Source organism: Paramormyrops kingsleyae, chromosome 24 (genome assembly GCF_048594095.1).
Source record: "Paramormyrops kingsleyae isolate MSU_618 chromosome 24, PKINGS_0.4, whole genome shotgun sequence".
Classification (NCBI taxonomy): Eukaryota; Metazoa; Chordata; class Actinopteri; order Osteoglossiformes; family Mormyridae; genus Paramormyrops; species Paramormyrops kingsleyae.
Genome location: NC_132820.1, coordinates 399,353 through 425,372, shown reverse-complemented (window position 1 = coordinate 425,372; position 26,020 = coordinate 399,353). Strand labels below are relative to the sequence as shown.

The 26,020-nt window shown below is 48.8% G+C and overlaps 1 protein-coding gene across 2 annotated transcripts in view; it reads left to right on the top strand.

Moving 5' to 3' along the window:
• Positions 1-4,806, top strand: part of dacha (dachshund a) — a 130,360-nt gene extending 125,554 nt beyond the window's left edge. For both annotated transcript variants that reach the window (XM_023841733.2, XM_023841732.2), the window contains one exon: positions 3,349-4,806. In XM_023841733.2, the coding sequence (XP_023697501.1) occupies positions 3,349-3,386 (38 nt within the window). In that variant the 3' untranslated portion in view covers positions 3,387-4,806. The remainder of the gene's footprint in view (positions 1-3,348) is intronic.
• The last annotated feature ends 21,214 nt before the right edge of the window (positions 4,807-26,020 follow it).

Genomic DNA, 26,020 nt, shown 5'->3' with positions numbered 1-26,020 from the left:
GCGGCGGATGGATGTGCTTTTCACCGCGATCCCCCTGGTGCCTCTCAGCCATGCCGCCCGCTCGGTCACATGTGAGACACCCGGACAGGGATGTGTCCTTTGGCGTCAGTGGGGAGGATGTGGGTGTGGCTCCAGGAGTGGGCGGAGCCTCTGCAGCCACACGTCACTCTCGGGGGAATATGTGTCTGGGCGGTGACCATATCAGATGGGATGGGTATTCGCATGCCGGACATTCTGTGTAGAACATCACAGGGAAGCACGATAAAATGGTTCTAGAAAGCGGCAGTATCCTGAGAGCCGGCCGAAAGGGTCTGCAGTCCGTACAGCGACATGCCGTCCGTCTCTGCTCCCTGGGAATGTTGCCCCCCCCCAAACCCAGCCTGTTAAAAAGGGGACCTTCCTGCCAGGTAACAGCCCTCTTTTCACACCACTGGATGGCCTGTCCCATAGTGGCATTATATCTTAATGTTTACATAACAAATGGTATATAGACCCAGCTGTATTAGGCCGCTCTGCAGGGGGGCATTATGGGATGTCAGGGTCATTATCATAATGAAAACTAAAGCTATAAGAAAACATTTTGTACAGTGAAATGAGATATGCGCAGAAATTTAAAACTACAACAAAATTGAAAACTGAAATAAAATAAAATCAAACATCATATACTTTCTGTTACCATTTTAAATGCTTTTTTAAATTGGTCTCCCACAGTCTTATTTGTAAACCATTAATATTACCTAGAATATGTTTTGCCAATTTTGAGGACTTTAGCACATAATGTGCTCAGTATTCATGTAGGATTGTCTAAAGATCAGATACATAAAATAGCCCGACTGCTTTCATGCCTATAAATAAAATTACTCAAACTTAAACTGAAGCTAAAATATATAAAAACTAAATGGAAGGATGTTTTTAAAATAAAGTCTAATAAAAAATAATAAACCATAATAACAACTGATTAAAACTAAACTGGATTTCAATTGAAAATTGAAAATAATAACTTAAAAACTAAATAAAAAAAAAAATGAACACCATAAAATCCAGGTCCCCCCTCAGTAGATTTAGTCAACATTTCCCAGGGGGGGGTCAGTCTTTTTACTAGTGATATTCGAGTATGTGGCCATATGCCAGGTGACTCTGGTTCTTTGTTAGCTCCCTATAACAACAGGCTCCGTAATTAAACATTCGTTCTCTACCTCCTGCACACGTCCTGTCACTTAGTCCTGGCCTCCCCACTGCAGCGGCGACGCACCCCGCAGGCCCCTCACCCTCCGCCCGGGCCATAGCTCACTGGCCAGCATTCTGGAAGGTTCCGATCGGTTTGTGCAGAGTTATCAAACCACGAGTCCCTGCTAGCTGTCTCCGTGCCGCCGATTCCGTTATTGCCGAGGGCTTGCAGGTAACCCAGCGTGTTCATCTAGTGATAAATAATGTCTGTAAACAGAATAAAACAAACACCCCCCTCTGAGCCCCCGTCAGCCTGTAATACAGAAACACACATTCATCTTTCAGTATGCCCTCTCCAGAAGGCCCACAATTTGCTAAAGTGTCAGATTAGGGCCCGGTTCTGTGTGATGTGGATTTAGTGGTGGTGAGATCGCGGCTCGCTCAGTCCGTTAAGCAGATTTACGAACTCCCATTTGTCTTCCGCCCAGCTCGTTGTCCCGGAGACACAGGAGGTGCCGCCCCCCACTGCACAGGTCTGTCACAGGACCCCTGAGAATTCCCCGACCGTTGCCCCCACTCTCGGCACAGATCAGCCAATCGGCTGCTAGCGCGTGTTCGGTTTACGGGTCTTGCTGCTCAGTGGCTGATGATGCGTCTGTGATGGTCATCGCTGAGTCCTGAGATCCAGTCCAATGAACCTGAAGCATGTAGCCTCACACACACACACACACACACACACACATGCGCGCAGTCCTGCACTCTTCTGGGAAGCGTCCATTCATTTCTATGGGCAAAACTCTAATCCCAACAATGACGACCTTAACCCCCACCCAGCCCTAACCTTAACCATAAGTAACCAAACGCAATACGAGATTTTTAGTTTTTTCATCGCATTCACAGATTTTTATAAAATAACAGGTTTTGTCATCAGCTGTAAAAAGTGCTGATAGCATTTGTTCCCCACAGTGTAATATATAGATAACCCCTCTCCCCCCACACACATACACACACAGATTCTGAGACAAATCCAGATTCATTTTGGCAACCTTCCATCGCGCTCTCTCTCTCTCTCTCTCTCACATACACACACACACACACACACACACACACACACGCCCCGTTCCCAGCCCCTAACCCCCTTCCTCTGGGGAGTCCTGGCTCCCTGTTCTCCTTCCCTCTGATTGCTGTACTTGTTTACATCCTGAATACATATTAGCTCATCTGTTCAGAACTCAAACACAAACCTATCAAAAATACAAAACACTTACTCCCTAATTAGCCGTTTCCGGCTCCTAATGAAGTGCGCACACAGTGTTCAGATTAGCATGCCGCCGCGGCTCTGTCTCACTTCGCTTTCCAGCTGTTTTGCTTTTATCTGTCCACATTTGCTGACAGCTAATACTAAATGATAAATCGCCCGTATTACACCCCATGCAAATCTGATTAAAATAGTCACAGAATCCAGAGGTTGTCTCTGCTACTACACTGCAGGTATTGTGAGCAGGAATATATTTTCTGTTTGATATTTCTGGGTTTCAGATCTACATCTGCGAGGGCACAGGGGGGACACAGGTTCCACGACTGATCATGTATGATTTATAGTTTGGTATTGAGGACTTTTCCTGTCTGTGAAATTAGCACAAGCAGACTGCTTCACCACTCCTGCTGTGGGGGTGGGGGGGGGGGGGTCACCTGGCAGTCTGCACTGAACCTTAGAACTCCAGAAGGATAACCTCTAATAACCTGACAGATAATGTACCTTTTTCTGTCACATTCCTCGTGAATAAAGGACCTCAGTCTAGCAAGAGCAGGTTAAATGGGGCAGTAGTAGACAGGGATGACTGAATGGGGCAGTAGTAGACAGGGATGACTGAATGGGGCAGTAGTAGACAGGGATGACTGAATGGGGCAGTAGTACACAGGGATGACTGAATGGGGCAGTAGTAGACAGGGATGACTGAATGGGGCAGTAGTAGACAGGGATGACTGAATGGGGCAGTAGTACACAGGGATGACTGAATGGGGCAGTAGTAGACAGGGATGACTGAATGGGGCAGTAGTAGACAGGGATGGCTGTAAGATGTTTTAGGGTGAGTGGCAAAAGAGGGCCCATATTTATACAGGGGGCCAACCTTGTGTTCCTGTTTTAATCATTTTCTCCCCCTTTGTGTCTGCCAACAGAAAACAGACCCTTCATCAAGCCACCAATAATGTACTGAGGAGAGGGGTCCTCCATTACCGCCCCCCCCCCCCGGCCTGGACAGCGGGGAGCTCGGCGCAGGACGGTAGCTTCACCCTGCTAACGGACTCCCTGGCTGGGAGGAGGTGCCGGGGGGTGGTGGCAGGGGGTGTTCCAGAACTTTCTCCTGAAGACCACCCTCAGGAGGGGGGACCATGCCCCATGTCACCGCAGAAAACCCATCGCATAGTGTCCCTCACTGGTACTCCATCACGTTGCTATGACAACTTGTAAAGATGTTTTACGGTATTTCCTTTAAACTGTTTTTGTTTGTTTGTCAAGAAAATGGACCTTTTAAAAATGAATGAACATTCTCGGATTGTTCCGGATTGTTCCGGTCTCCCCGTGAAGCACACTCAGAGCTCTCCCTCTCCTCCTTCTCAGTGAGCTGAAGTGTTTTCCTTTACTTTCGGTATTATCATTGTTTATTATTATTTTCTGCCCGTTACTTTATTTTCCTGGAAATACTAGAAACCATTTGTAGACGGCACAGTCAAACTGGGAAGGCCCACATGCCAGCGCAGTCGTCAGAGGGTGGGAGGAGCTCCAGAGGGCAAGCGTAAGAAACGGACAGCGTGAAAAAAGAAACGCGATCTTAAAAACAGAAACCGGAATGTGCTCGTCTTTAGCCTGCTGTCTATTCTAGGTCTTTCCGCTCTAAGTAAAGCGACTAAATGCTGAAGATTTTGTGGGAAAGGGATTTTTTTTGTCGTTTTCTTCCTCTCTTTTCACTTTTTTGGAAAATAGTGATGTAGAAAAAACAAACGTTATCCTACCGTTAGCTGACTGACACGCTAATGCGCCCCCCCCCCCCCCCCTTTCTGTACATCACTGCGGAGGGGCTCATTAGCCTGTTTATTTGGTTTGTTTGTTTTTGGTGTATTTTAATCAAGGCTCAGTTCTGGAGGTGAAAGAGGAGTTTGTCGATGCATATCCTGTAGACCCCTAGTAACGGTTTCTCTGTTGTACTGTATTCAGTTTGAAAAATCTTTGTTGAAATGTTCTTGCTAAAAAATACAGTATTACAATAATCCCTTTCTGTTTACCCTTGTTTATAAAGACATGTAAAAATGCTCTAGCATCTGCTATTATGATGTCGTAATAAAGTGGATACATTTTTAGTGAGAAAAAAATAAAATACAATAAAATAAAATAAAGAAAGATATCCTAATGCACATCCGATGCAAGCATGCTGATAGATACGGCGCTGGGAATATGACACAGGTGAAAGTTGCCGATTCAGATATAATATTTTTTTGACCGTTTTTTGGGATTCATTGCCATCGTGATCACAATCGGGCAGCTGTCGATGATGTTAATCTTGTTTTAAATGATTACATTACCACAAGCCTTGCACATGGAAAAAAATGAACACACAAAAGAATAAAACATCTTCAGGATTCCTTGGTAGATTTGTTTTTAGTAATAAAATGCTGAAACGTAATGTTCTGTTGAGATTTTCTGTTGGTGGCCCGTGACAAGCTTCCCGGAACGGACCGTTTTCACAGACGCCTCCGAGCGACGGCTGGTTTCCCGATGTTCCAGCCACACGCCGTATTCGGAATTCTGGCCCTCTGGCTTCCCGCTCTGGCACTGGGAAGAGAATGGGATGAGTATGACGGAAGATGCTGGGGGAGAGATGGGCGGCAGGAGGCTGGCATAGGGAGGCGCTGCCCATAGAGCTCGGCTGATGTGCCGGTGCAGCGGGATTCTGAAATGCAATAAAAGCAGCGGCCCGCCGCCGTCGATCTCTCTCTCGCCCCAGACTGGCTGTGAGAGCTCATCATCTCCCCGAGCTCTTTTTGGGCCTTTGCTCACCGCGACGCACCGCAAATCCAAAAAGCGGTTCCTCAGATAACCTTTTCCCTAAGTGGTCCAGAGATGCTCCATGAGCAACCGAGGCGAGGATTTTACACTTCAGTTAGAGGCATGCGTTTGATCTCCACCGATAGACCGTTTCCTCCTACAGCGATATGCAAAGCAGCCAAACCACTTAATTTATGATAGATTATTTTAATGAAAAGGCAATTACAATGTGGGCTATTTGATCAATAGAATGTAAAAATACAAAATTTGCATGATTTTCATTAAAAAACATTGAATTTGATTAAGACTAACAAGACGAGAGAGATCAAATGAGGATGTCTGACCTTGACATATGAGACCAGTGTAGATTATTCCTGTTCCTTTTTTACTTCAAATATTACCCAAGAAGGCAGATCAATGTGAATTAAAAATATTGTTCTTTGGGATGAAATATGAGCCAAAGCCAGATCAATGTCACTTAACCTGCTTGCAGTGAAGCTGTCATGGAGAATCACTTCACTGCTTCCAGACGCAGTGCAGCCCTTAATACGTGTGACTGCTGAACCTCCACTCTCATCTGAGGAGATCCTGTGTTGTGATTCCGGATCCTTCCGTGTGGCGGCTCGAGGCCTCTGAGGACCACTGGTATTCCCTCTGGCGCTGTGTGTCGCACCATAACTGTACCACCACCACATCATGGCTCTTCAGGTGCTTCCAGCATCGGGGGGGCTTTGTCTCTGTCTGGCTGCCAACAGATATCTAAACACCAAAGGTGTCCCTTTTGCTTGGTGTCCCCCAAACACCACAAGGAAGGTGCAGGTACAGTGACCATGATGTCACCCCCCACCCCCCCCATGCGATCCCAGGCACACAGAGAGCCGTGCCTGCTCATTCCCCACACCCAGCTGTTGTCATGTCGCTACTCTTCCTGTTCAGGATGGGGGGGTGTAGCCCCACTGTCTAACACGAGCTGAGATCATGGAAACTCATGGGGCAAGTTGGGGGGGGGGGGGGGGGGGGGGGGGGGGGCTGCATTCAGTGCATGTCGAGAAAAACAAAAGCGGGTAATAAGGGTGGCAGCACAGCGTCTGATGTGGCATCGCTGCCGGTCTGCATGCGGGCAGATTTACGCACCGCCTTCCCCCTTGCCTGCCTCGCCAACCCAGAAAGCTACCGTATGTTGGGGGGCGGGGGGGCAGGTGGTCCCTTTACATAAACGGGCCATGCGTGTGGATCCATCAAGACTCCTGATAAAAGTAAGGGTCCGTCAGAAAACGTGACATGACCGCAGACATGCGTGAACGTGGCGGACAAGCCGGTTCAAACAGGTTTTCCTTCATTAAATCTAAAATCAGCGACGGGCAGGAAAAGCAAGACAGGCTCGCAAACTGACCTCAGTTAAAAGACCAGGCTTGTCATGTGACTGATTTTACACCCCTTTAAATCAAAAAGCCAAATCAAACCAGTGAGTAAACCTGTACACCAGCACCCCCCGATTAATAAATCGCGTTAATGTCAGGCACCTCTGGCTGGGTGGCCCTTAATCTCTGCCATGTAGCGCCATATACCCATGTACCCATATACCCGCATCAGCGCCATCCGATAAACCGACAAGGTGAGTTGCACTTAAGCTGATTATTTTAAGTGCGCAGAATTACCGTGGCTGTTAATTGGCCTCGCGGATTGTCGGGGGGGGGCACCCCTATAACATAACGTGTTTTTCTTTCTCCGCCACATGTCACGGAAAAAAAACACGTTTCAGGGGAAAACAAAAGGAAAACAAGTAAAAAGGGCTTAGTGTGTGAGTAAGATACTCTCGTTTATTGCTATTTTTTAGAGAGACAGCGGAAAAGATGGGGCAATTAAAACGTGGCAACAACAAAGACGTCCACAGGGATCTTGGACCAATTCCCACGGCCATTTTCTCCTCCGCGTCTACGATACCATAGTAAAAAATAAAAGCATTGCCTTGTGTTACCTACAGGCATCATAAAGAAATGGAAAAAACGCTGGGAGATTTCTCTGTAAAGTCTAATGATAAATAATAGGTGCTGGGATGGTACTTTATTTTCTTCATTCTTGCACTCGGGCCGCAGCTCTGATCCCCGTCCGGGACGCCCCGCACGAAGCGGGGCGCGCCGATCGGTACCGAGCCGCAGGAGGAGGCGCACGTCGGCTGGATGACTAAAGCCCTGCTCGCTGCTGGTGGAAATCCCCAGTGAAAGCCCCATTTGCGCGTCTCCTTGGGTCTAATCTGTCGCCGCTGTAGCGCCAATTTGTATTTCATTAAGCTTTACTGGGCTGCATTAGTTACACGGGCAGCCTCCACTGCCATGCCAAACACAGCTGTTAGGCGGCGACTTGAGGGGATATTTTTTATTCTCCTTAGATAACGTTCCTTCACATCCTAGATCAGAATTAATCAGCCGTCGTTAGCCGCTGTCTTGCTCGTGTGATCGTTTTATCAGAAAGTGAAAAATCACCAGTCACGTCTGCGGGCAGTAAATCAAAGTCACTTAGAAGCAGGCTGGCTCTCAGTCCGCCTGCTCCCAAAATCACCAAAATGAAACGCCTTTATTTCCGAGGTCTATTCTTTTAAAAAGTTTAGAAATAATATTTTAAATGCCAAATGTGTAAACCTTTCTAAAGCGTTAAAGTTTAGAAATACTTAGATATTCACTCACACACAGACACACACATACAGACGCACATATACATTAGATGACAGTTTTGGCCTAATATACTTATAACAATACTCTTAAATGTAATAATATACATAATAAATTTAAATGTTGAAATAATATAAATACTATATTTGCCTGTATTGTACTGGTAAGAGCGTATGGTCAGTACACCCCCTTTACTCCCTTTCATTTCATAGCGTCTTAAGTCTCCCAATTATGATTGCAGTCATTCTCTTTATTGCATTTGTCCTGTGTGTGTGGTGTCATTCTGACCGCTTAGATGTCCTTCTTATCTCATGGGGGGGGGGGGCTGTCTGTCCACTTTGACTCGCCGGACCTGCCCCTTATCACACCCCTCTGTCAAATCACGGTAACTCTGTGTCTGATCTGTGCTCCAGAACAAATGACACACCCGACTTCACCTCATCCCTGCTGAAGTTGTCATTTTCCCCCTGTCCCCCCTGCCCCTGTGCACTCCGTATTTGGGATTTACTCTAAATCCCTCCACTTCCTTGCCTGACTCCTGTCTGCATCCTCGCTCACTGCTCCCTGCTCAAGGTAGCTCTGTGGAGACTGACTTCCAACAGCCCGCTCGACATCCCCAGCCTCAGGCCCCAACTGGAAACCCAGCTTTAATTTATTTTCTAAAGACCCTATCTTACAGCAGGCCGGGCCATCAGTGTAACCAAGGAACTCCCTTCATAACTAATTAGCTGACATAGAGCCTGGATCCAGACCCAGGAAGTTTAGGGGTCACCCTGGACGGGGTGTCAGTGCAGCACAGGTCACACAGAGAATCACATGGTAGAGCCAATGCAGACATGCAGATTCACCTGAAGCCATACCTTTTCAGACTGTAGGTGGAAACTGGAATGCCTGCAGCAAACGCATGCCAGGTCCAGACACACAGAGACTGGCCTACAAACCCACAACCCGCTGGTGTGAGTTCACAGCACCACACACCAGGCCTTCACTCCACCTGCTGTGCGCAACTAATCCTGAAAAGTTTGGAAATTTCCAGGAATGCTTGCTCTGAGATTTTTGTATAAGAAGTATCAGGTAGTTTTGATTAAAAAAATAAGGCCTGCTGAATATGAAAACATTATTCAGTCGATACCTGTATGTAATACATGCACATGATACTCCACGAAAAATTAACTCATTATTTTTCTGATCGATAAGAAAAGACTCAGATGTCGATGAGAGTCAAACTGCAGGCTTGTATGAATTCCTCTAGAGGAGCCACCTGTTTGTGCCATTAATCTTGTCGACCTGGGAGAGCTTCCATGACATGACAGGCAGCCCGATCCGTGTGACCCGATCAATGGCTGTCAGCACCAGGGAGCCGTCAGCAGGTCGGTGGGGGGGTTGCTGAGGCCACACACTTGCATCCAGGACCTCCTGCAGGCATCCTGCGTGGATGTTTGCGATAGCTGACGGAGCTTGCCGTGAGCACGTCCCGTAATCTGTCACATCTGCAGCAGCGACCTGCGCAGCGAAGGCTCAAATCAATGGCATCGTCGCGGAATCGTTTAAAGAATGACCTTTAACCTTTTATGGCCGGTCACGTGCCTCCCAATCGCCCCCCACTCCTTCCTCATGTTGAGTACATGCTGAGCAAGTCTTCCGACGGTACCGATCCGATCCGCTAAACGCAGGAAGGGAGGCCCTGCGTGTTTACGCGGGCCTAATTGGATCATCAGGCCTGATTTTAATGTAAGCAGTAAATTAGATTAGATTTTCTGCTTGAATACATTTACAGTGACAGGAGAGACAGCGCCATAAAATGATTGTGCTGCGTTTTTCCTGCATGCGCCCAGCGAATCCATCCCCACCCGCACGCCGCATCTGGCCGCCCCCTTCTCCGCAGCCCCGTGGAATTACTCCATGCCTTCGCTCGTCGGACCTGGCTGCTTATCTTTGCTCATTTCAATTAGTCGTGCATCCAGAATACTATGCCCCGCACAGAGGGCCGGATTGGGGGGGGCGTCCCCCCCCAGCTGTGTCTCAGTCAGTCGAGACCCCGCGGGCCCTTGGGACCCGGCCCCCCAGCCGTCCGCCCTTATCTGCAGAACCGCGTGATGAACACGAGACATGAGGTTGGGTGGGGGCGACACTCCCAGGGGGAAAAACTCCTGGGGAGCACTGAGTGGGGCGTCGCTGGGGGGCCCAGAGTCATCAGAGCATCCAGAACACTGTGGGGGGGCCTGCATTCCACAGACACACACACAGACACCAGCTGACTCTCTGGTGCTCAAACCCAGAGATTTCTGCAGACATTTCTTCAGAAGGATCCTTTAAGAGTAAAAAGAAAAGCAGTTTGTAACCGTTTCCTGCATAACAAAGTTCGGCGGGGGTGGGGGGGGGGGTTGGGGGTTAAAGTGGAAAAGGGCATCTGATGTGAGTTAATTTACTCTTTTTATATTTTAAACAGCCGGGGCTATTTTTATTGGGTCGAGGCTCGCGTGGGAATGAGGCGAAATGAAGCATGCGGCAGGAACTGGGCTATACCGCAGCAGGAAAATGTCACGTCGCATTTCAGCGCCTGTGCAAGCATAAATCACAGGCAGCCGCGTCTGCGGGACGACAGGCGCACGTGCTCGCAGGTGGGGTGGGGGAGGGGCTTATGTACCCACGACAACAGGATGCTGTGACATGTCCACAGCATTATCTGTGTAGCTGCAGGTGAGTCTGCCTGCATACCTGCATCTGCTTACCCTTGTCTGCGTACCCACATCTGCGTACCCCACTCTGCATACCCACATCTGCGTATCCCTGTCTGCGTACCCACATCTGCGTACCCCATTCTGCATACCCACATCTGCGTATCCCTGTCTGCGTACCCACATCTGCGTACCCCATTCTGCATACCCACATCTGCGTACCCCTGTTTGTGTACCCACATCATGTGTGGCTCACGCACCAGACGCCTTTCTGTAGAGTTATCCATGTGGCTGCAGGTGTGCCCGCTTGTGTACCGTGTCTGAGTGCCCGTGTCTGCATCTAGGCATACGGTTCGTGTGCCAGATACCTTTCCGCATCATGACCCGTGTGGCTGCAGGTATGCCCGCCTGTATACCGCATCTGCATGCCCGCGTCTGCATGTGGGCGTACAGTTCATGTGCCAGATGCCCTTCCACAGCGTAATCCGTGTGGCTGCAGGTGTGTACTGCGTCTGCGTGCCTGACTACGGCCGGCATGCCCCCCCCCCGCAAAATGCTGTCTGCATTTCCCGCTGCGCCACGTTGGCCTGTCAGCGCGTGATGAATAGCATCATCACGCCACTCTCGCACTGCACGGACGCTCACACTCCCGCATTCCCACCATATTAACACGCTTATTTATTTGTGCACCACGACTCAGTAAATAAGAATGTTTTCAGCAACGCACCGAGATGTCTGCCAGCGATACGGCTGCCCCGCAGCGCTTTGGGGGGGGTTCCGCCATGCCCGGCATCACTGAAGCCTTATTTCATTGCCCGGCTGGTGAATACGGCCCCCAGCCTCCCGCCAAAGGCCCCCTGCTGGGCGTTTTAGGTGCCTCTCCACCTCTCGTCATCGTTCACAGACATCCTCCACTTCCATGTCGTGCTACCGGAACATTTTTCCCACGTTTCTGACGGTCGTCACCCATCCCTCACATTTACGAATTTCCTGATCTGGATCTGCTGCCTTCTATGGCACCTAAAACCCCCTAAAAATGGTCTGAAGGACTCATTAAGTCCACCAAAGGAAAACGTCCAGCTTTGCTAACCTAGAAATCCACATCATTTTTTATTTTTGTGGGGAACCTAAACCAGCTGCTCATAGGATTATACCCCTCAGTTTTGCGCCAGCAGTAATTATGAGAATGGGAGAGATGCTGACATCTTTGAAGTATCTTCAGGGAGACTGAGAGATGAACAGATTCCTGAGGCTTAGTCTGTTGTCCCATCTCTCCACGACATTCTGTCGGAATCATGATGGCCTTGTCCAGGTTCTGTCAGTCAGGGCAGGGGCTGGGATGCTCCGTGCATTGACAGGCAGGGACCGGAGGCTTTCCGGCTGGTCTGAAGCACAAGTCTGAGCTTCCTGTAGGCCAGAGTAGACAACGGGTACGTCTGTGCGCAGGAGGACCAGACGATGTGGTCGAGTGGATCTGCACTAACAAGACAGTCTGGCCGGTGATGTGGCGCTGTCCTCGCTGGCTGATCACAGCATCTCTGACAGCTGATGGATCGTCTTAGTTTTCCCACTGAGTGGAGCGGAACCCGAACAAAACAAATGGATAAATAGATGGAAGATAGATAGGGAGTTATCGGAGCTGACATCTCACAAACAGAAGCTGAAAAATGGGGTCGGCGAGTGTGGGGGTGGGGGGGCGGAGCTTCGCCTATGTATATGTTCTTAATAGGCATAGAGTGTGAAGTGTGCCGGCCGAGGTGTGGATACAGACCAGCACCTGCGGTCCCAACCAGCAGCTGCGGAATTAGAATCAATTACTGTACATGGAAGCGACACGTACAGCAGATAATCAGCAGGTGATGAATAGGGACTAATGCAGGCAGGATACCTGCTCAGTCTGCCATTTGTCTTCATTGTTATTGTTGTTACAGTCATTACCATCATCAACACGTATAATAACCTTTTCTGTTACCCATGGACTCAGAAATGCCTTTGTTACATTGTTACTATTTATCAGACACATGTTTAATGTATGATATGCTGCCTGTGTTGTGTGAGTTTGTCCCCTGCCTTGGCATCCCGTCCAGGGCGTCCCCTGCCTTGTGCACTGCAATGAACTGGCATCCCGTCCAGGGCGTCCCCTGCCTTGTGCACTGCAATGAACTGGCATCCCGTCCAGCGTGTCCCCTGCCTTGGCATCCCGTCCAGGGCGTCCCCTGCCTTGTGCACTGCAATGAACTGGCATCCCGTCCAGCGTGTCCCCTGCCTTGTGCACTGCAATGAACTGGCATCCCGTCCAGCGTGTCCCCTGCCTTGTGCCCTGCGCTGGACTGGTATCCCGTCCATTGTGTCCCCTGCCTTGTGTCCCGCGATGGACTGGCATCCCGTCCAGCGTGTCCCCTGCCTTGTGCCCAGCGCTGGACTGGCATCCCGTCCATTGTGTCCCTTGCCTTGTGCCCTGCGCTGGACTGGTATCCCATCCATTGTGTCCCCTGCCTTGTGCCCTGCGCTGGACTGGTATCCCGTCCATTGTGTCCCCTGCCTTGTGTCCCGCGACGGACTGGCATCCCGTCCAGCGTGTCCCCTGCCTTGTGCCCAGCGCTGGACTGGCATCACGTCCATTGTGTCCCTTGCCTTGTGCCCTGCGCTGGACTGGCATCCCGTCCATTGTGTCCCCTGATTTGTTCACCAGTTGGACATTACCATTTTTCGCTTGGATAGCTGTTTTTGTGTGCAAGTACTGTTTCTTGCTATGACCATATGGCATAGTAGTTCGCGAATTGCTTTTCTCCTCGACTGAAAATCGCACAAATACAAATACGATTTGGCGTTGTAGGAACTTGGGTACTAATATATCAGATTGCCAGTGTGATATCGCGCGTTGTGGCAGGACTAACTTGTACTTATTTTACTTCACTACCAGTCTACCACTTTAAGGGCCGGTGAGGCGTACTATACCCCGCGTGGTAAGCTACAAAGACAGGGGGTGGTTACGTACGTGGCCGTGACGGAGATCGCGGGCCTCTCCTACCTGTTAAACGTCATTAGTTATTTTCCAGTTCAAACACAGAACAATCAGCTGGAAGTAACCTGGTGATTCAGCCTGTACTACTTTTGCACATGTAAGTCAAACTGGGTGCTGGAAGACCGACATTAAGGTACGATATGTGAGCACCGCATTACCTGGATCATGTGCTGTTTTTTTTCTTTTTTTAAATTATTGCATAACAACATACATAACACATAATACAAAGCATCAGAGGGATAAGACAAATACCCAGACACAAAAGCAAAAAATTAAGACACGTGATAAATTTATAGCCCTAATTTATTCCTAGACAATGTTCAGTTCATTTTCAACAGTTCTACAATTTTGATTCCCTTATGTTTTTTATCTCACGCTTAAATACGGAGAAAAAATGCATTTATGCATGTAGAATTTGGCTAACAGGAGAAAGAATCTCCTTCGTCCCTTTTAATAATCCACAAACCAAAGCGCAAGTCAGGTCGGGAGGCGTTTCTGAGCCCGGGTCCTGCTGCCTTCGTAACAGCAGCGTTACGGTATCGATAGCCAGCTGGTTAGCAGAACACGCTGCTTCAGCATCTCATAAATAAGGAACGACTTTATTTAATATTATGTGTAGTGACTGTCTGTGGCCAGGAGGGCGTCTGTGGTTTGAGTGGCGGTGAGCAGCGCTGCTGCACGCAGCTGCCAGCGGGTGTGGGGGGAAGCGGCCACCCGGCGCAGGCAGCGCCATGGATCGGCGCACAGATCGGAGCCCGTCGCCGCTTCCTCGCCGCCATTTGCGAACGCGATTGGAAAGAATGGCGTGACAGACGTCGGGCTGCGGGGGAAGCGAGCGCGGCGGAGCGCGGCGAGTTTAATAAAGAGCAGACACGTGGGCTTGATCCAGGAGAGACCCTCCGAGCTGTGCGTGCGCGCCGAGCGAGCAGGTGTGCAGGCTGCAGTAAAGGGCCATCGGCACAGCGGGAGCATCGGGGCTGGGGGTGGGGGAAGCAGAAAGTAGGACAGTGTCCCTTTCTGGGTGCACCCGGCGTAACGGGACTGTCCCGCCTGAGCCTGGAGCGCCGATCGAACACGTTGGCGTTGATCTTAGCTGTCTGCGGATCCTATAACCGCAGCACGTTGGCTAAAAGCTAGCCTAACTAAAGGGCGTGGAGTGGGATGAGAGACCAAACTGGCCCGGAGGGGAGCATTTCAGTAATCCTGAAATGATGCATGCGCCCAAGCAGTTAGGTCATACGAATGTGTCAGTCTCAGCCCAGCCACGTACCGATAGGAGTGTCTTTGGCTACCACAGGTAGTAGTTAATTTTATATAGGTTACCCATAGGACAATAAATATTCATTATTCACCTTTTTAGGATTGTCGTCATTATGAAATATTCTAAGTATGAGTCATAAATATACTTTATTGATCACTGCGTTATCAATAAATAGGCAGCCTGTCTGAATGAGTGTGAATGTGTTTCCATATTTGGTAGCTGGGCAGGAACTTCAGCTTCCACACTAATAATACCATGATGATTTCATTTTGGTGGTAGTGCAGTCCTGTACAGATGTAGGTGATGTATCCACCTTACTTTTAACGGTGCGTGAGGGTGTGCTCCAGGACATGCACCTTACTTTTGACGGTGCGTGAGGGTGTGCTCCAGGACATGCACCTTACTTTTAACGGTGCGTAAGTGTGTGCTCCAGGACATGCACCTTACTTTTAACGGTGCTTAAGTGTGTGCTCCAGGACATGCACCTTACTTTTAACGGTGCGTAAGTGTGTGCTCCAGGACATGCACCTTACTTTTAACGGTGCGTAAGTGTGTGCTCCAGGACATGCACCTTACTTTTAACGGTGCGTAAGTGTGTGCTCCACGACATCCACCTTACTTTTAACGGTACGTGAGGGTGTGCTCCACGACATGCACCTTACATTTAACGGTGCGTGAGGGTGTGCTCCAGGACATGCACCTTACATTTAACGGTGCGTGAGGGTGTGCTCCAGGACATGCACCTTACTTTTAACGGTGCGTGAGGGTGTGCTCCAGGACATCCACCTTACTTTTAACGGTGCGTGAGGGTGTGCTCCAGGACACGCACCTTACATTTAACGGTGCGTGAGGGTGTGCTCCAGGACACGCACCTTACTTTTAACGGTGCGTGAGGGTGTGCTCCAGGACACGCACCTTACTTTTAACGGTGCGTGAGGGTGTGCTCCAGGACACGCACCTTACTTTTAACGGTGCGTGGGGGTGTGCTCCAGGACACGCACCTTACTTTTAACGGTGCGTGGGGGTGTGCTCCAGGACACGCACCTTACTTTTAACGGTGCGTGAGGGTGTGCTCCAGGACACGCACCTTACTTTTAACGGTGCGTGAGGGTGTGCTCCAGGACATCCACCTTACTTTTAACGGTGCGTGAGGGTGTGCTCCAGGACACGCACCTTACTTTTAACGGTGCGTGAGGGTGTGCTCCAGGACACGCACCTTACTTTTAACGGTGCGTGAGGGTGTGCTCCAGGACATGCACCTTACTTTTAACGGTGCGTGAGGGTGTGCTCCAGGACATGCACCTTACATTTAACGGTGCGTAAGTGTGTGCTCCAGGACATGCACCTTACATTTAACGGTGCGTAAGGGTGTGCTCCAGGACATGCACCTTACTTTTAACGGTGCGTAAGTGTGTGCTCCAGGACATGCACCTTACTTTTAACGGTGCGTAAGGGTGTGCTCCACGACTTGCATAGTTTACCCACCATTTTTTTGTTTTTACCACGATACCATTCAGCAGGGTCCCTGGGACCAAAATGGTTTAATTTTCAATTTGTTTTATACTCGCTACTAAAGAAGCTCAGTCAAACTTTAAAATCTGTGCCTTTCATTTTAAAATCAAATATTCACATATTAAGCTTTTTAATTGCAGTACACATAATGCCATTGTTTAAGCAACAAATTAAGGTCTTTGTTTTCACTCAGTGCGTAAGGGTGTGCTCCAGGACGTGCACCTTACTTTTAACTGTGGACACTTACGCAGTGTCCACAGGCAAAGTGAGGGTATCCTGGGTGCTGCATAGACCTTGCAGAAGCGTCGTCTTATATTCTCAGGCTAATCTGTTTTCTGTCACTTTAAGATGCTTCACTGACACTAACCAATAGAAAGCTACTACACTGAAAATGAGTGTCTGCCAATCAGACTTAATGTTACTGGATTTAGGTCCATAACTATTATAAATATATACACTCAACCTTTTTTAAAGTTAAATATAAGATAAGCTACAAAATACCGTGGTTTTAACTTTGGCTCCTACATAAGAATCACCCATTTGCACCAAAATACAATCAAACCTCGCTTTGCGAGTGACTTGGTTTGCGAGTGTTTTGCAAGACGAGCAAAATTTTAAAATAAATTTTAACTTGATAAACGAGCGAGGTCTTGCAATACGAGTATTATGTATACGCTTTGTCTGCCGAGCGTCACGAGATCACAACTGAGCCGATGGTTCTTCTCTCTCTCACGCTGTGGGATTGTCGGTAATCGTCTCCCATGCTCAGTCTCAGTCGGCGTGCCTCACTCGTATAGTCAAAATTTAGTAGAAAAGCACCACCCGAATAAGAGCGTAGCAGTGCGAGCGATGAATCTGTTTAACGACAATGCAACGTCCACATTTCCGCAAAATCGAAAAGGAGGCAAAAGCGGCTGTCATTGGATAGGTTCCTTGTTAAAGTCGCACAAAAAGAAAAAGATTCCAGTGAGCCAACAGATAGCAGTGATTCCGTTAGTTATAGTGAAAGTCATCCTACAAAATAACCTTCCTCTTCTCCTCTCGTCTCCCTCACACCATCCACGATTCTTTTCAAAGGTAAAGTGCAGGTTAATTTGTTTTATGTATTTTTACTTTATATTTTGTGTTAAGTTTTTTATGAAGATTTTTGGGTTGTGGAACAAATCATCTGAGTTTCCATTATGTCTAATGGGAAAATTCGCTTTGATATACAAGTGCTTTGGATTACGAGCACGTTTCCGGAACGAATTATGCTTGCAATCCGAGGTTTTACTGTATATATATCCCCCTACCCTTTTATATGTTATACGACTCAACATGATGACACTGATAATTGCATTAATAATTAATACACAGGTATTTTAATTAAATTAAAATATAATTACATTTTAAATTACATCCACTTATTATGCTAAGCAATAATTACATGGCTTCTTGATTTACAATGTCTGGAGAGATGAACATGTACAGAACGAGATCACCGGACTGGTGAATGAGTCTCTGTACGCAGAGATCTCTAACCTGCTAACTGGATGTCTGACCAAATAAATTATGGGTGAACAATCCAGGTTCCGAGTGAGGAGTCAGCAAGCAAAACAGCAAATGGAACACAGAGCCGATTCTGTGACCGAATGAGTGATTCATTGGCCTCAAGCTACATAATTATAGCTGTCATATGATTGCATGAAACGAGAGTCAGGAGCACAACTGCTGAATGATTTACCCCGAGGTCAGGAAAGCTGGGCGATTTGCAGAGTGCATGTGATTTACCTCCATAGACTCCAGCATAAACTGGAAGGCAAACCTCTACTAGTGAGGTGTCTCAGGAAATAGACTCCATTGTGGTGTGTTTTGGCTGTGGAGAACATCATCCAGTCATGAACAAGCTGCTTTATCGAGGGTTGATTGAGAAGCCTGGATTGCAGCTCCACAGCCAACACCTGCACTTCACACCGGCACTTTCTGTTCAGCCTTGCCTTGCAGCTCCTGCAGCTCCTGCAGCTCCTGCTGCCTTGCCCTGCAGCTCCGGCAGCCTTGCAGCTCCTGCAGCTCCTGCTGCTCCTGCTGCCTTGCCCTGCAGCTCCGGCAGCCTGTCTGCTCTCTGTAGTCAGCGGACTGCTGTAGTGGCTCAGCGTCCCCAGCAGGGCTGGCCAATCAGCAGACCCTGGACCCAGGGGCATGTCTTCTGCTGGCGTTTTCTTAGTTATATTTCGCCTGAAAGGGGGATTTCAGGGATGGTTTCTGCTCTGCCACTTCCCAGAAGCTTCCGGAAAGGCTGAGGCCTGGCTGAAGGTGCACATAAGATAAAACTGAAACATTCTTTACTCTGCTGACGTTTACGGTATGAAAACATCAAAGTAGTCATGTGACCTCTAGCCCTATACCCATGTGACCTGTACACGTGAGACCTGTGCTCCTGTTACCCGTGTGACTTGTACCCAAGTGTGACTTGTGCCCGACCTGTACCCGTGTGACCTGTACCCGTGTGACCTGTACCCGTGTGACCTGTACCCATGTGACTTGTGCCTATATGACCTGTACCCGTGTGACTTGTGCCTATGTGACTTGTGCCTATATGACCTGTACCCGTGTGACTTGTGCCTATGTGACTTGTGCCTATATGACCTGTACCCGTGTGACTTGTGCCTATGTGACTTGTGCCTATATGACCTGTACCCGTGTCACTTGTGCCTATGTGACTTGTGCCTATATGACCTGTACCCGTGTCACTTGTGCCTATGTGACCTGTACTCGTGTGACTTGTGCTTATTTGACCTGTGCCCCTGTGACCTGTACCCACTCAGGATAAGCACTGGTGAACTCTCCAGACCCCAAACTAGCCATTTGGGTGAAGCTTCCATCTTTGTGTGAGAAGGATGCATTACAGCAGGATCACTCAAAGCACAGATCTTTTTCAGTTCTGAGGTAACTTGTAGCTAAATGCAGATTGTGGTGCGGCCATGACGGCTAAGTAAGTGCACTGGTGGTGACCTGAAACATGCGAGGAACAGGAGCCCTGTTTATATTTTATAAGGAGCCCTGTTCCTGAACATAGAGACCAAACTTCTGCTCCTTTTTAGTCCGCCACGAACATGGCTGACAATTACCCACCGTAATAAATATATGCCATTGATATTAAGTAACTTAATATTCATGCACATGAAATAAATTGCTATAAACTGTAATAAGTAAGCTTTAGAAGCTCATAATTATCATTGTAAATAGTCACATTGCATAATTAGCACACTTAAGAAGTATGCCCCCCCCCCCCCCCCACCGACCCTCTCATCATTTCAGCTGTTTTTCCTGCTTTTAAAGGAATGTAATTTGTTCTGGGGAAGGTCCTTCACACTGTATGATTGTCAGAACACAGGACAGAGGACCCTTATGCCTGATCACGGTTTGGCCCCCAGACCAGCAGGTTAGAGCTGTAACTGCGCAGCCAGTAACCCATTCCCAAAGTGTGAGCTGTAACTGCGCAGCCAGTAACCCATTCCCAAAGTGGCCTGCCACTTCCTCACTGCGAAGACAGTGTGCAGACGCCAAAGCGCATTAATCCCAATCTCCGTGCTTACAGAACACCACCTCCTTAATTAGAATACCCTGTGCCACAGGGACGCCGTGTGATTATGTGACCATGTGACCCTTTATGCAGAGTACCTGCGGTCTCCAAAGGCTTTCTCTGCAAACCTGTTTCATTCACCTTACTATGCGTCTTCCCCTGAGTGCCTGAAACCCAGTTATTTAACACGTACTAGAGACAATAAATAATCAGACCCCTACGAAATGAGTAATTAAATACAAAGCTATCTGTGTACCATAACAGCCAGCTCAATATCGCAGTCATGCGGTTCATTTGCTTATTTGTAATGTCTAAATGAATGATAAAGACAAGATCTGGCGCGTTTGTATGCTGAATTTAGAAATAAAACTGTCAAAAGTGCTGTGCATTTTAATCACACTTACGGTTAAGGCAGGGAAATGCATCAGGAGAGAAGGTCATGCATTCTTAGTTTACAGGAGATTCGCACAGTAAACATTGTGAAAGTTTAATAGAGTTTCTCTTTATAGTTGATGTATAAATGAAAAAAACACTCAGGGGCATGAGGTCAGACAGGGGGCAGTTAAATAATGTGGGGGGGTCTCTGTATTTAGCAGAAGACGGTGCTGGAGCAGCCCTCCGTATGGAATATGACATTACAGGCTTCTGTGGACGTAAACGGTTCTCCAGAAGCAGCCAGAGATAGTTCCTTAATCCAAATGATTTCACAGATGACCCAAAACCTAAGAAATCCAGAAGGTTCTGCAGGCCTCCGGGGCTTTCCCGTGTTTATGACGGGCCGGCGAGGGAGCCGGCATGGCTGACGGGCCTGAGACGGGCTCGTGGACGGCGATCCCGGAGGCTGGCCACATATGTCTGCCGTGATGCCGTTTACATTCCCATCTGCTGATACGCGTGTCTGGCAAGCGGGCTGCTCGCCTGTGCCGCTGAATCATCTATTATTGATAAGCTCTCAGACACCTCCCCCCCCCCAGCCCATCTTTGCTGTTTCTGTCGTTTTCCTATTCTTTTGCGTTTTATATTCACGGGGGAGGGAGTGGCTCTGTGTAAAATTGCTGACCTGCTCAGCCCCCCCCCCAAAACACCCTCTGCTGTGATCACACATGTAGCTGAGCCCCCATGGGGTCTCCCCCCACACGTAGTGCAGATCCTGTGATCCAGGATTGTGTGTTTGGATCCTATCAATCTGTCCGTAGGGGGTGTCCAATTCCGTTTAGCGCGTATCAGTTTTTCAGACATGCCTGTTTGCGAAGTACCTAAGTCTGTGGTAACCTTTATTAAACTTTATTAAAAAACAGCATCCATCTGTTAATGAATTTATTTATGCATTTATTTATCAGCAAATTCGTTTTCGTTTCGTCTGCCCGTTCGTCCTGCCCGGTCATGGGAGACACATGGAAGCACGTCGGTAAATGAAACAAACGAAAGGACGAGCGCATGGGGGGGGGGTGGATGGGGGTCCAGCAATTAGCTGGTGACATATGCCGCTGCTGCCAGCGAGAGCCCCCATTAAACATGAATGCAGCTCCCCTCTGGCCCCCCCCACCCGTCCCGTATCCCAAATGCGGCCGCCGCTCGCGGCTCCGCTCGCTTTCCACAGACCCGCTGAATACGTGACTCGTTATTTGTTTTCACGCGGCCTTCGCTGCGGCTCGCCGCTCCTCTACGTGCGAGGCGCTGGTGACGATACCTACGGCTGCGGGGCAGATCGACAGCCTGGGGTAAGAATAGCCCTAATAACAGCCCCGTCAGCGGTGGTGCTGGCATGCCGGCGTCCCGCTACGTTGGCGCTAGCCTGAGTCGTACCAGCCCCCTTTGTTGGAGAACAAAGCCGAATCTCGCTTGCCCTTTCACAATTTACACTCTGCCAATTAATTTAATATCTACTTCCCCCATCAATAAGTCCCCCCTCCCCAGGCTGGGAGTCAGCGCTCGCGTCTAATTCGGGAACGCCGGCTGCTGCGTGCCCCCTCTCCAAGCCGGTAATGGAGGGTAAACTCCCAGCTACTCGCCTACCACGCAGTGACAACTTCTTATTATCCCTGACAGCTATAATTTTTCATCATTCGGAGAGCCTCCCCTTTCGCGTCCCGCGAGGAGATCCCGACGCCCGCATTCCTCCCGCGTCCCTGACATCACCGGTCTCGCTCCGCCTTCGGTTTGCCTGAGCTGCCAGGTGAAGATGGGTGTTTGGCCTGAAGTCCACAATAACACTGGAAACAGAAAGAAAGGGCTCCAGTAGACAAAACTCTAATGCTTATATATTAACAATTAAAGATGCAAATTCAAAGCAGTGGTGCTCATCCGGTACAGGGTGCCGTAGGGGGGGTCAGGAGCCTGTCCAAGCTCAAAGGGGGGGGGCAGTATACAGGCCGCATGCACACAGGCAGCAGCCGGGTCAGAGATGCCGATGAGCCCAGCTGCATGTCTTTGGACTGTGGGGAAACCAGCGTGCTTTCCGGAAACCTCCGCAAGACGGGGAGAACATGCAAACTCAGGCTCATTTTGTTTAATTACTGTACCCAGCTTCCTGCTTTTTCCCTGAGTGGGAATTTAATTTCTGGCTAATGACAGCAACTAGATCAATAGCTGATTTTAAAAAATCACAGTAAAGTTCAAGACAGATCGACCAGTTAAGGACTGAGTGTTCAGCGAGTGTGTCTGTGTCTGTGTGTGTGCGCATGTTTGTGTGTGTGGGTATGCGTGTGTGTGTCTGTGTTCATGTATATGTTATGATGTTCCCACAATGTCATAAAAAACCTGTTATTTTGACATTGTGGGAACCAATTTTTTCAGTCCCCACAAGGGGAAATTCAATTTTATAAAAAAAAAATGTGACTGAAATAAAAAAAAAAAAAACTGAAAATTCCAAAACACTTGTTTGGTTACTTAGGATTATAGTTAGGGCTGGGTTGGGGTTAAGGTTGTCATTGCTGGGATTAGGGTTTTGCTCATAGAGAGTCCTCACAAAGATATCAGTACAAACGTGTTTCTGTGTGTCTGTGATGTGTCTGTGTGTTTGCGTCTGTGCTGTGTCTCTGAGCATTTGTGTGTGTGTGTTTATGTCTGTGTGTGTTTATGTCTGTGTGTGTCTCTGTCTGCCTGTGTATGTGTGTGTCTGTGTGTGTGTGTGTGTGTGTCTGTCTGTCTGTCTGTCTGTCTGTCTGCCTGTGTGTGTGTGTGTCTGTCTGCCTGTGTGTGTCTGTGTGTGTGTGTGTGTGTCTGTCTGCCTGTGTGTGTCTGTGTGTGTGTGTGTGTGTGTCTGTCTGCCTGTCTGTGTGTGTGTGTGTGTGTCTGTCTGTCTGTCTGCCTGTGTGTGTGTGTGTGTGTCTGTCTGCTTGTGTGTGTCTGTGTGTGTGTGTGTGTGTGTCTGTCTGTCTGTCTGTCTGTCTGTCTGTGTGTGTGTGTGTGTCTGCATGTCTGTGTCTGTCTGCCTGTGTGTCTCTCTGTGTATGTGTGTGTCTGTCTGTATATGCGTGTGTGTGATATTGCCCTAACCCGAACCCGAACCCTAACCGTAACTCTTCTCCCCTCATGTATCCCAGTCTCCTGTCCACACAGCTTAATTCCCTCCATCCACGGCCTTCTGTCCTCTCTGGTGAGCTGTGTTTGCGGATGGGAATGATTATTCATAATCGGGAAATCCTTTGTGGAGACGTGAGAAAATTGCTCAAATTATGAAAATATTCCATTTCACTCTAACCAAATTAGAAACTAATTATAAATAGGCAGAATTAATTTGGCGAGAGGATGCTGTAGGGAATGTGAGAAATGTCTGTGAGAAAATCATTTCGAATTGACGTTAATGGATGATGGAACATTTAAAACGCCCTGGTCCGCGGGGACCCTGTTTATAGCCAGGCGCGAGGCCGGAGCCCACAGCCGCCTGACGGGGACGGCCGTACTGCAGAGGGTGGGCTGTGACCTGCTCCCTCCCGGGGCCGGAGCCCACAGCCGTCTGACGGGGACGGCCGTACTGCAGAGGGTGGGCTGTGACCTGCTCCCTCCCGGGGCCGGAGCCCACAGCCGTCTGACGGGGACGGCCGTACTGCAGAGGGTGGGTTGTGACCTGCTCCCTCCCGGGGCCGGAGCCCACAGCCGCCTGACGGGGACGGCCGTACTGCAGAGGGTGGGCTGTGACCTGCTCCCTCCCGGGGCCGGAGCCCACAGCCGTCTGACGGGGACGGCCGTACTGCAGAGGGTGGGCTGTGACCTGCTCCCTCCCGGGGCCGGAGCCCACAGCCGCCTGACGGCTTATGCCGTGCTAATGAGGGTGATACCTGCAGGAGGATGATCACAAGAGGTCGGCTTTCCTGTGGGGGGGCTCGCACCCCCAGTCCCCATGGCGGAGCCCCTGCAGTGTGACACTGTCCCTGTGCCCTCCCACCGCCTAAGCCCACAGCTAGGGTCCAAAGATGACTGTCAGACTTTTCCACCGCTGGATCTGTCATGGAAAATGCATTAGGGCCTGCGAGCAGCTTTCTCACGAGATGCATAAAGAAGGGAGGATGCAGCCGCTCTTATTTGGTCCGGCGCGCGGGGCCGCTTCCTCTCTGGAGGCGTATTAACGCATTTCAGGCACGACCATTCCAAATATATAAATACAAATTCCGAGAGAGATATTTAAAGGGGGAATGAGCTGTGTAAACAAGGCCGGGCCTGGATTCCAGCGCTTGTCACGTGACCCTTCGGACATCCCAGGAGAGCAGGGAGGAACAGGTCAGGGCTGCTGAACCCATTACATGACATGAGAGTGGATACCAAGCCGCTGGGTCAACGCCCTGCCCTGCCCTGTACTGGAGTCTGGACTGTGACTTCACGAGACCCACGAGTGCATACAGGGGTCGCCATGCCGACAAGGATGTTATGCGGAAGATCCTCTGACATCTTCGGAACAGCTTGTTTGAGAACATCCCAGAGGCTCTTTACTTCGGTATCATTTACCTCTGTGCTCTTCATCTCTGTCATTTACCTCTGTGCTCTTAATCTCTGTGTCATTTACCTCTGTGCTCTTTATCTCTGTGTCATTTACCTCTGTGCTTTTCATCTCTGTGTCATTTACCTCTGTGCTTTTCATCTCTGTGTCATGTACCTTGTTCTCTTTATCTATGTTATTTACCTCTGTACTCTTCATCTCTGTGCTCTTTATTTGTGTCATTTATCTATGTGCTGTTTACCTCTGTGTTCTTTATCTCTGTGCTCTTTCTCTGTGTCTACCTCTGTGCCATTTATGTCTGTGTCATTTACCTCTGCTTTTTATCTCTGTATTGTTTAACACTGTTGTGTATCTCTGTGTCTTCATCTGTGTTCTGTATCTTTGTCCATTATCTTTTGCTTTTTACTTGTGTCTTTTATCTCTGTGTTCCCATTACCTCCGTATCTTCTGACTCCATATCCTTTGTCCTGCATCCTTTATCTCTGTGTCCTCTGTGGCTTTATGATGAAATGATACGCTCAATCATGATTATTTCTACCGGCTAACAAACCATTTGACCTTGGCTGTAACCGTCATTGTCAGAAGATTTTCCTTATAGTACATTATGTTGACCTGTTAAATATCATTTTATTTGAATGAGTCTGTGATGTGATAAGATAAGTAAGAGGTGCTGTATTGTCACAAACATGCATTATACTTCAAAAAGTAACATGTTCAGAAATGTAAAACATCTATATCACAATAACTGCATGCATACATTCTGTTACTCAGCAAACAAAAATGAACTCTCATCATTTCAGATAAGTATACCACACACACACACACACACACAGTTGCACACATGTGCAGTCACACTATGTGTAATTTCTAGGTGCCAATGAGGCCAAATATCTGTCTTTGGACAGTGGGGGGAAAAAAAGAAACATCTCGAAATTTCAGATGCGAACATAAACGGCTGTTTGTTCTTGTGGGCACGTTACCTGCTACATGAGGGGAGAAGGCACCAGTGTGGTGACAACAGAGCCGCAAATGGCCAGAGCCGACTCTGCCTGCAATGGGGACACAGTGACATGCGGCAGTCTGCCCGCACTGGGGACAAAGTGACATGCGGCAGTCTGCCCGCACTGGGGACAAAGTGACATGCGGCAGTCTGCCCGCACTGGGG